The 10,820-nt window shown below is 41.5% G+C and overlaps 5 protein-coding genes across 5 annotated transcripts; 2 read left to right on the top strand and 3 right to left on the bottom strand.

Annotated features, from left to right (window-relative positions):
- Positions 1-1,135: 1,135 nt before the first annotated feature.
- METBIDRAFT_47328 (uncharacterized protein) lies at positions 1,136-1,993 on the top strand (the record flags this gene model as incomplete). Its single annotated transcript, XM_018858151.1, has 1 exon — positions 1,136-1,993. The coding sequence occupies one exon, from the start codon at positions 1,136-1,138 to the stop codon at positions 1,991-1,993; it is 858 nt and encodes a 285-aa protein (XP_018709654.1).
- A 60-nt stretch (positions 1,994-2,053) lies between these two features.
- METBIDRAFT_13860 (uncharacterized protein) lies at positions 2,054-3,729 on the bottom strand (the record flags this gene model as incomplete). The annotated part of the gene is made up of 2 exons (XM_018854437.1): positions 2,054-3,587; positions 3,644-3,729. 2 exons carry the CDS (start codon positions 3,727-3,729, stop codon positions 2,054-2,056), a joined length of 1,620 nt encoding a protein of 539 aa, XP_018709653.1.
- An 82-nt stretch (positions 3,730-3,811) lies between these two features.
- SEC8 (exocyst subunit) lies at positions 3,812-7,375 on the top strand (the record flags this gene model as incomplete). The annotated part of the gene is made up of 2 exons (XM_018859165.1): positions 3,812-3,816; positions 4,102-7,375. 2 exons carry the CDS (start codon positions 3,812-3,814, stop codon positions 7,373-7,375), a joined length of 3,279 nt encoding a protein of 1,092 aa, XP_018709652.1.
- Positions 7,376-7,455: 80 nt separating this feature from the next.
- CTR1 (high-affinity Cu transporter) lies at positions 7,456-8,082 on the bottom strand (the record flags this gene model as incomplete). Its single annotated transcript, XM_018858148.1, has 1 exon — positions 7,456-8,082. One exon carries the CDS (start codon positions 8,080-8,082, stop codon positions 7,456-7,458), a length of 627 nt encoding a protein of 208 aa, XP_018709651.1.
- Positions 8,083-8,698: 616 nt separating this feature from the next.
- METBIDRAFT_18573 (uncharacterized protein) lies at positions 8,699-9,013 on the bottom strand (the record flags this gene model as incomplete). Its single annotated transcript, XM_018854794.1, has 1 exon — positions 8,699-9,013. A coding segment is annotated over one exon (315 nt), but the record flags the coding sequence as incomplete, so codon positions are not given.
- Between the last annotated feature and the right edge of the window lie 1,807 nt (positions 9,014-10,820).

The following is a 10,820-nucleotide window of genomic DNA, read 5'->3' as shown; positions in this document are numbered from 1 at the left end:
ACGGCCTTTGGCTTTTGCTCCAAAACGTACTTGTATGGTAGGCAAAGCAGCAACGATTCTTTGGTTGTTGGTGATGGTGGTGCCGTCAAGAGGGACGTTGAAGTCGACTCTGATGAAGACTCTCTTGTTGGCGAGCTCCAAATCCTTAACAGACAATTTGTTAGACAAAGACATTGTGTATTCAAGTAGGCGTATCAATTGTTTACCTGGTTGTGAAAATAGATAAAAACGAATTCTGCTTTTTGAAACGCAGGCGGGGTGCGCACGTTGCGGGTTTATATATGTCTGACAGGCTCTCGCTCGCTCGGAGTTCTGACTCGGCGGATTACCATCCTCCGTCGCACCATTAGAAACCACACCATTTTGCCAACAATTAGCAATTCGATTGCTGGGGCTAAAATAGAGAGAGCTTGCACCAAAATTGTCACTCATCTGAAGTGTTGTATAGAATTGAGGGATGAAGTCTCTATCTAGAGCGGAGAATTTCTAAAATTCTTTGTTTTCTCTCTGCAGAAAAACAGTTTGGGATTGACCGACAAATTCGTTTACAATATTCAAATTACGGGCCTTATACTATATTCATTTTACTCCACTCAAGCTTAAAATTCCAAGACTATGGACTTTTTTTTTGTTTCACAAGTGATGATACTCTTGAGCTATAGAATTCTTCTCGTCTTGTTCTGCAACGGAATTTTCACTTGTTTATAGCTGGCATTGTTTTCAATGAAATTTCGTCTTGGAGCCCGGTGGTCGGGCTATTGACGCGGAAAACTCCGGGCCATATTTTCCTGTACAGCCTATCGCCCGGGTAAGCGCATGTAAATGGGGTACCTCGTTCATGCAATCATGGGAAATACTCGCTTGACATGCAACAAGCTCAAATTGCATTTGATCCGGTCCAGTGCAACGACTACCAAGCAGTTAGGTGAATTTGAAAAGAAACGTTCTTTTGTGCAAGTTCCAATGTAATCTAGGCACGCAAGCCCTTTGCCTTTCCTAGATTCACCCAGAACGACCCCGAATTTTCTAGAATATCCTGCACACCAGCCCATCTCCTCCGACCTTTTAGCATGATAGAGGACTTTGAAAAGAGTACTCACCATACAACTAACTAATTTAGACAGTCTGATTCAAAATGGAAAAATTATTACAATGGTCTATTGCACAACAGACGGGTGACAAGGAGACACAGGAGAAAATCGGCCAACCGGACCCAAAAATGTTGCTGCAACTATTCGGAGGACCGGATGAGCCTACGCTCATGAAGCAGTCAATGATGGTAGCTAGCAATCCAGAAGCTACTGACGAAGATAAGGAAATAGCTTTGGAGAACTTTGAGATGCTCATTGAGAATCTCGACAATGCCAACAACATCGAAAACATGAGGCTTTGGCCTGCAGTCATCGACCAGTTGCACAGCGAGAACCAGACTTTCCAGGTCTTGTCCGCTTCAATTATTGCTATCGCAACGCAAAACAATACACCTAGTCAGGTTGCTTTTGCCAAACAAGAAAGGGGTCTTAAGAAACTCATCGAGCTTGCGTCCAACTCTGATACCCCAAAAGAATTACATTTGAAATCCACATTTGCATTGGCCAGCTTGATAAGAAACAATGAGGATGCAGCATCAAAGTTCATCAGCTCCGACGGATTGGCATGTATCAATTTAGTGTCAAGTCTTAAAGACCATAAATCGCTACTCAGAAAATTATCTTTAATCTCGGCAGTGTTGTCGACAGGCTCGAGCGCACAAAGATCGGAGCAGGTCCGCAGTCTTGATATGCCTAAATGTCTTATTGAAATTTTGAGCCCCGAATACCAAACTTCTTGCATAGATAAAGCTCTTAATGTGATCTCACAACTCAAGCAATTCAATTTTGCCTTCACGGACGCTGAGCTTGAAAATTTGAAAGTACACATGAGCACCATCCAGCCATTGGAGGACAAACTTTCTCAGGATGACTTCATTTCCGTGCGGGGGATCATCGCTTAATTTGGGGTAACTTGATATAATTATATATAAATACAAGCCGGGTTATAAGTATACCATTTCCTAATCAGTAATCACAGCATTTGGATCTTCGCATGTGAACACTTTCTTCATAAGCTTATTCACCGATGGCGGCACAATACTCTTCCCTTGCACAGTTCCAAGATCATCACTTTCCAAAAATCTTTTGTACAAGCTCAACGGGGAAGCGTAATATTGGTATAGATTCTCAGCTTTGGGGTCTGTCATCAAGTTAAACTTCTTCACCATCTCAAGGAACATACCTTTTGGAGTTGACCCCAGACGGACAGCCCCTATGCTTGCAAATTCAGGATTTCTTTCAAATTTATCGTAGATGGAGCTTCCGATGGTGTAAGTAAACGAATGAAGCCAATCAATAGCCTCTTCTATGGATCTTGGCGTGAAGATATTAATGCTCAAATTCACCTCGCTTTCAATAAGTAGCATCAGAGCTTCCGAAGCCGACATAACATTTGTCTCACGTAGCTTCAGAGAGCCTCCAACCTGTGACGGATTTAGGTGCTCAAGCGTCTTAGCACGATATTGTCTGTTTTCCACTGCTTGTAATTTTCGCAAGTATTCGCTGAAGCTAGGTACCATGAGGAGCAAAAAGGCATCGTTTTCCACGCCCTGCAGCTTTGCTCGGCTTTTAACTCTTTCTATATCGCTTGATACAACACCACTTTTGAGCTTTATCATCAATTCTTCAGCTTCATAAAATAGTATGAACACTCTTTCGGAGAGTTCTGTCAATTCACAAGGTTCAAATGTATCATCTTGCTTATTGTATTTTGCAGTCACTCTTCTTTTCCAGGATATCAAAGGAAGCTCAAGATACGAGCTCCTTACCGTAGGTTGTACAAAAATACTTCTGAAGTATTCGGTTTCAATTTTTTTTTCGAGGCAAAGGGCGATCTCAATTACCATTTCACCAAGAATATCCTGCTTCCTCCTGATAGCTTTATTAGCAGCTTTCCAAGCTTTGGAGTGATCATTTGTGGCTTTCTCTCTCGAGTTCAAAGCTTTGACTCTTTTCCGCGGAGGTGGAGATTTCATGGGCGAGCTGCTTTCAATAGGATCTGAAATCGTACTCATCGCCCGAATACTACGTTTTTTGTTCACGATATCCAGCGTGGTGAGAACGCTTCCCAGGGCATTTAGAGAGGCAGTTACTTTGAAAAGCTCATTAGATGACCCAATGAGTTCATAGGTCGACTCTAATGATCGATTCTCCTGATGGATTGTCTGCCGCAGTATCTCGGGGTTCGAATGTGGTTCTAGTTCTAATATACGCTCCGCAACAGGAGACGATGGTAGTAATTGAACAAGAGGATCTTGCGGTTGGAGTACAGAGTGTTCTGGTTTAGTACTTGAAATTTTGAGTGGTGTATATCGTAGACTGACATTGAAAGATTCTTCATCCGAGCTTACCCAATTGCCCAAATCCAAGAGGTTTTCACTCGATAAACAACGCAGAGGTTTAACACGCGAGGATTCACAGCTCAAAATATTCGGTAAAGATTCACCACAAGTTGTATTCTTTTTAATGATTTCCGACTCCACCTCATCACTCAATCTGCGATGGTTAGTACCGAGTGCGGTAGACTTTCATTATGAAAGGCAAATACATACTCTATAATATCTCCTTCCAGCTGAGGCCATCCAGGGAGCTGACTTGGTTCTATCGGATCACTCAGTAACTCAATCACTTCCCTCATTATGATGCACCATATACGAGTCTGTTGTTTCGGTTGCACATTTACCAAACACGTGCTTCATGCGACGCGCCAAACCTATTCAATGTCGCTACTGATAGACGCAGCCAGACACACCTATATGTATCATTCATATTCGATCATTTAATTGTATATTTTTTTCAGTTTGACTATTTCTGAAAGCAGCTTGACCTCAGCGGCAAAAACTGTGAAATCTAAAGAATTTGGTCTTTACCAAACCATTCAAAGCTTCACTTAAAGTCCCAAAACACACCCGTGCATCCGACATTACCTTGACCTTACAACTGAGGCTGACTTGTGCCAGAACAGTTTCGATTATCACCAATTAGCCAGCAGAATCTCAAGAATGATTAGAAACCGTCACCGTGCAACAAGCATGGCCTTCTCAGGCAATGTATCGGATGACGAGATGAAGAAAAGTCTCCAGTCGTTGGCTGATCTCAAATCTGTTTATAAAGATATACATTATGATTGGCCGCAGTTGATCCAGGGTGAGGTGACGCCGATTGAATTGGCAATCTCGCTCTTGGACGATACATCTGTTGGTTTGGCGCATCGAAAAAGTGAATTCGATGAGCTTTGTGAAACAACTGGACAGGCTCTTAAGGCAGCAGTGGTTGAAAACCACGAAACGTTTAACAACAGTATAGGACTGTATCACCAGCTCATTTCCATTGCCAAAGACTCACAGCTGGACTCTAAAGTCATCAAAGATCTTATTGAGACAAGCACTAAGGATATGAGAGATAGGTCTGCATCCTTGAAGGTTTTAGACCAAAGTTCGACCAAGTACTCTGAGATGATCGAGATTTTGGATGCAATGGAATATTTGCGTGACATTCCAGCTCAAATTGACCAGCTTATTACCGAAAAAAAGATTTATGAGGTCTACGACGTTATTGCAGATGGTTACAAAACAGCTTCCAGATATAACTTGTGGTCCTTATCCTCCATGAATGCAACACAAAATTACTTAGAGGTGCAGTCAAATAATTTGTACGACATGATTATTGATGAGCTTCAAAATGAAATTTACCTCAAGAGCACTCTGAGCTCGAAGGAATCATGGAGCAATATGATTCACTCTAACAATCCAGAAATCACCTCATTCATGACACTTGTCAATAGTCTGACCACATTGGAACTGTACATCTACAATCTGGCAAATTTGGACATAAATGAGATATCTGCGTCCTTGACTGAAAACACCAAAAAGTTTTTAGAGTCGCAACTTCCCCAATTGCACCAACATTATCGAAAAGGTAAAACCTCGAAACCGAATTATGCGCTTCTCTTAGAATCAAAACTGAACCCATCTACTGCATCATACTTCTACATATACAGGCTACTATCTACGGCTTCAAAACTTAATAAGCTACAATCAGTGACTCAGATCCTTTTGAATTCCTTGCACCTGGAACTTCAATACATGACGAATAAGATCACAGAGGAATGCAAACTGCTGAATATTCATAAATTAGCAAGACTAGAGAAGGCAAAAGTCTTAGAGCACACTAACTCACAGGATATTATAAGTGGCCACGGTCTCTATGACTCCTCTGTTCACATACTTCAGGAATACTTTGGTTCCTTCTTTCTCAGGTGTTTGATAGTCTTGCTGAAGCATAAAATCGCCTGTGAAATAGTCAAAATGATTCGCTCGACAGATGAAATCTCTTCATACTTACGAAAAGGTTTGAACGTGGAATCTGCTCATCTGTATGACTTTCATACCACTTGGACAATAATGAGCAAGGAGATCAACGATCTTATTGAAATTTACATACATGGAGAAAGAACAGATCTGAGCCCATCGAGACCCGATCTAGTGCCAAGTCAAGTAAATCAGGTTTTAACAAAAAAACAATTATTTAGACTTGAAGACGCCACGGGATCCAACTCAAATGAATCATCCAAAGAGTTAAAAGCAGTCCTTGACGAAATGTTTCCAGGCTTTCTGATAAGTTCTCGGAAATCACATGTGGCTCAGCGCACTGAAAACTCGCCTTATATCACGACAGAAAGGTTAAGCTCCTCTGTTGACGCTTTGGTTCCCAGGAATATTTTCAACATGAGAATTATTTTGGAATACTTTCTTGTCTTCATAAGTGGTGCCAACAATCTTTTTCTCGATTTCGAGATTACAAAAAGCATAAGCACTCCTCCTTTTCAGTTTTATCAAAATGTCATGCATAAGTCATTCTTGGCGAGAATAAAAGAACAATTGAATCTTGCCTTTGATGGTTGCATGACGAATGATATGGGAGTGGAATTGAGAAAAAGCCATAATAAGAAGACGCTTTGCTTTAATCAGGAGATTATATCTTTGAGCGAGGCAGACTTTGATTTCGATGAATCAGATAAATCAAAACCGTCAAGAAATCTCCGAGTTTATTTGAATGCGGTTCAGTTTGAACAGATCTTAAGCAGTGCGTGCTTCACCTTGAATACCTCTTTCAGTTATCGTAAGGAGTTTAGTGATTTAATCCTTGAAATACTCAAAAAATTTTCAGGTTTTTACAACGATTATTATCGAGAGCTTCTTGCCACAGGTGGATCTCACGATATCACGGAAATCAACCTAGGAATTAACGAAGAACGAACGCAGCAACTGAGGCTTAATAAATGGATGAATGCCATTGTTCTAACGAACTTGACCGAGACATTGATCAAAGAACAAGACAAACAAGATGAAAAGAGCTCAAAAGTGTCAAAAGAGTGTGATTTGATGTTCTACGAAACTGTTTCGGGGCCACGAGCATTAGAAGTTTCGAAAGATGATCTTTTAGACGATGATTCCTTTCACCATGTCTGTGTTCTTTTGAAAACATCTTCATGGGTTTTAACTTGGCTCCCATCCATGAAAAAAGTCTCAAATTTGAGTAGCACCGATGAAGGTGAGTTGGAGATCAACAAATTGAGACAGAAGTTCATCATCTTAGAGAATGGAAGGGCTCCAACTTCCGCGATGAAAAAACCATATCATGTTTATTTGACGCTTGATCTGAACTCGATGAACGTTTTTAATGATGTGATTAAAACATTTGAGACAATCAGGAAAAACGCGCTTATTGCCTTGCGCTATGATTTGAGATTGAAGACAATGCATCACATCAGTCAATCTTTTGAGGAAAACTTCATTTTAACTACAGAACCTGCAGACTCAGACGCCTTCATTAGTCTGCTCAACAGAGAAGTGTACTATATTGGAGCCAAGATTGGCGAGGTATTAAACACACAAGAAAGGAACTTTATACTCACGGGTCTTTCGGAACACATTAGCCGAGCTTTTGTAAAAGGCAGTGAGCTGGTGTCTGTCATCAATCAAAACGGCATCAAGCGAATCATCTTGAATATCTTTACAACTCAACAAATGCTTCGAAGTGTTGTGTGTAAAGAAGACAAAGTTGATCTCAGTGACTCATCCAGATACTTCGAAATGTTTACCTTGAGTGAGCATAATTTATTGCAGAAAATATCGCAGGAGACTTTACCCTTTACCAAGGGCGAAATCTTGAATCTTTTGAGGTTGATGTATAGTGAGAAGCTAACGAGTGCTAATGTGACCTCTTTCAACAAGACAAGGTATAGCGAGCTTGTCAAAAAAGTCAGCGACCTACTCACATAAAACTTAAACTTCTAAAGAAATCAAATTAATCTAAAAGAACTCTTTAGTACTGAAAGTGAATCAAATGTATACTTCTTCTATCAATGATGGCCCTGAAAATTGTTGGCCCCTGGACGAATGTTTAATCTTTCGCTCAATTTCTCGAAAAAGACGCGGCCGAAAGCCATTCCAAGCACAACGGCAAAAAAGTAAACCAAACTAAAAGTCATTGCCACCAACATCATGGCGTATCCGAACATCTCAATTAAAAAGCAAAGGACAATTCTAATAGTGTCCCTTCCCACAACCGTAAGAATAGATGATTGTTTTTGGTTGCCGGTTGGCGTGTAACCCTCGCTGGCATCAGACACTTTCTCATTCTCGTCGTCACATCCACAGTCCCCGGCAATTGTTGTCACCTGTGGAGTCTGGTAGTTAGGGTTATTCCAAACCTTCAGCTCGAGATACACTTTAACGAACTCGAACCCTTTCGTGACGAATGAGGCGACGAAGAATAACAAGAAGATTCCAAAGGCTTGACCTGCGTTAGAGGCAGAAAAACCTTTAAACAAGACAGGATAGCCTTCGTATGCCAGAGAGAAATACATGTTCATTGACATGGAGGACATGTCCATGTCCATGTCTGACATGTCCATGCTGGCGGTCAGGGAGCTCATGCCAGTCATGCTGCTCATGCTCATATCCATCAGGGTTGTTGAGGACGCCATGTCCATAGTGTCCATATTCATTTTAAATCAGACCTTTTTAATGTAATTGTGTTACACTAATGAAGCCATAATGAGAACTCTTTGGGGCTTTTATACGGCTTTAAACATTTCTCGGCACTGTAGATCTTTGCGCAGACGCGAGCATTTATCAATTCCCAAAAAAGTAGATGTTCGAGCTCGTACGTGCACATGAAGAAAAAGCCACCCGCGCTCAAAACTTATTGCGCGAAGTAAGCCTATCGGTTTGAGCGTATGATTGAATACAAAATACGTACCCGAGACCCTTCTTATAGAAGCTGATTTGGCACAAATATCATACTCTCTTCGTATTAGTTAAGTTAATACTTAGCCTTATCATTGAGTGATTATATCTGAACCAAGCATCGTACGACTAGTTCATTCACCAGCGTTTTGACATAAGGCCGCAGAAATAAAGTCTTTAATAGACATTCTGCACTTCATGATTTCCATACTCTCCGAGTCGCATTTGTCTGAGCGTGTGATGACTGCATAATCGATCCACTTTGTCGTCTCGTAAAAATTCCTCTAAAACATTAAATCAGTGTCATATTTCCTAATAATTTTTGACCAAGCTCTCGATGCGCTGTAGCTCGTGGCATTTCATCGCTAAGTCTGTCGTGAGAATATGCGTCTCTAACCACTCATTGGCCATAAATCGCTCTCCACAAGCATTGCATTGTCCACGAAAATGGAGTTTCTCTGTCAAGTTTGGTGCCGCTTTCGCTGCTGGATCATCAAATGTAAAATGGATGTTTAGCAAATGCTTTTTGTAGTCGTAAGGCCGATTGAATTTTCTCGACTTGTGCTTGCAATATCCGGATGGGAATATACATTGGAACCTTCCTGTTTCGTCATGTATACGAATGTGGCGACTGAAATCCCGCACAATCAGTTTTCCGCAGATGTTACAAACAATCCCCTTGACACCTTTCCTTTTTTTCGATATGTTTTTCTTATCTGTGCCCAATTGGTCTGTGTCAGATGATTCTACTGCTTGTGTAGCGGCCTGAGAATCTGAAAGTGACTCCCCTCCCATACCCTGACCAGGTTTGAGCTTCAGATATAAATAAGATTGCTGCTTCTCATACAAGTAGTCTTCATATGAAGAGTGTGGAACTTGTTCAATGTATTGCTTACTGTGTTCTGTCTGCTGAAGTGGTAGACGTTGCATATCGTAAGTGTGTCCCTCATGACCTTGAGGCATGTTCGTGTATGAATGTTCAAATTGCTCTCGATGCATGTGCTCGTCATTGAGTTGATGAGGGCTGTGATTTAATTGATCATAGTTGAAGCTATGGTTCTGGCCATAATTGTGATCATAATTTAGGACATGATCCAGTTTATGATCCTCCACGAATTGATTATCATGGTGGTCAAGATGCAGACGATGACTGGAATGATGGTCGTTCTGAGGAGGATTTCCCTCAAAAGTGTTATGATAAGCGTTATTCTGATGAAACTCAGATATGGGGGTGAAGTGGGCCTCCGCCTTTGTGTTTTCCATTTCTTCACTCAACTCACGGCCATGGAACTGAAACTGGTTCTTATCGAAAGGATGCCCAGGCGCAAAATCATCAACTTGAAAATTGAGATAGCTATCAATATCACTATTATTGCCGCTGGTACCCGAATTACCAAGCGGGTCCTGGATTTTGGATGTAACATTTAGAAAGCCCCCTGGTAAACCCTCAGTCTCGAAAGTAGACGAGATATCAGTTTGATCAAAACTCCCGAAATATCCAAGATCCTCTGAAGTAGGAGGAAACAGTAGAGGGGTTATATTATCGTGACTTTCTTTGATGCGGCCACCGCTGCTTTGTTGAAGACTTACTTCTGATTCGAGTAAATCCATCTTGTCGTAAGCAGAGCCTTGACTTGACCCGGACATGGGTTTTGCAAGTCTCCGTTGCTGATGCTGTGCTTTATGCAAGGAAGACTGGGCTGGATTTAAGTTGTCTAACTTGAGGAAGAAACCCGGTTTTTTCAGTTTGGGTTTGGGACCCAAAGCCTCTGTCTTTTGCAACGAGGTCTTAGCCGTAAGAGGTTCCAGCCCAAAGACGTATGTTTGATCATCTCTCGCAAACAAGGATCCCAGCAAGGGTACATCTATCTCATCTGTATACGAGTGCGATAAGTTTGAACGATGTCGTATCTTATGAGCCAGATATCTGCGGGGTAGCCTTGTTGTTTGAATTCCATGTTTGGTTCCATTTGGTGGCTGGGGCCCCAGAGCTTGCACATGTACCGCCATATTTTCTGAAGGTTTAGACAGCGGTATCGATGATTCAGCAGCCCAGCTAAAGTAATCTTCACTGTTATAGGCCACTGCAGGTGCTGAAGTGGGGCCTTGAAAAAAATGTTGGCGGACAGACGGCCGACGGTGCGATGGAAACTTGAAGTGTTCGTCCTCCAGTAGCGGCCGGTACTTTTTTTCTAGATTTGCAGAAGAGCCTTCTGTAGGCCCTGCATTTACTGCGTGATCTAAAGGAGGCGATCCATACATTTTTGTAGATGTGACTGATCAAATTAAGTATATGGTCTATTAGTCCGCATGCGAGAGCAAGGCCATGCTAAATCTGGATTATTCTTAAACAACTGTGCAGTACAGAAATCATGGTAGCTGTCGGACCTGAATCCAGAAGAATGCAACGGATGCGTTTTCAAGATGGGATATGTGAAAACCTTATTGATTTTGTCTCCAAAAAAAAAAAAAAAAA

This window comes from Metschnikowia bicuspidata (genome assembly GCF_001664035.1).
Source record: "Metschnikowia bicuspidata var. bicuspidata NRRL YB-4993 chromosome Unknown METBIscaffold_8, whole genome shotgun sequence".
NCBI classification, from domain to species: domain Eukaryota; kingdom Fungi; phylum Ascomycota; class Pichiomycetes; order Serinales; family Metschnikowiaceae; genus Metschnikowia; species Metschnikowia bicuspidata.
Note: the sequence above shows the minus strand (reverse complement) of the source record. Positions and strands in the feature narration are given on the sequence as shown.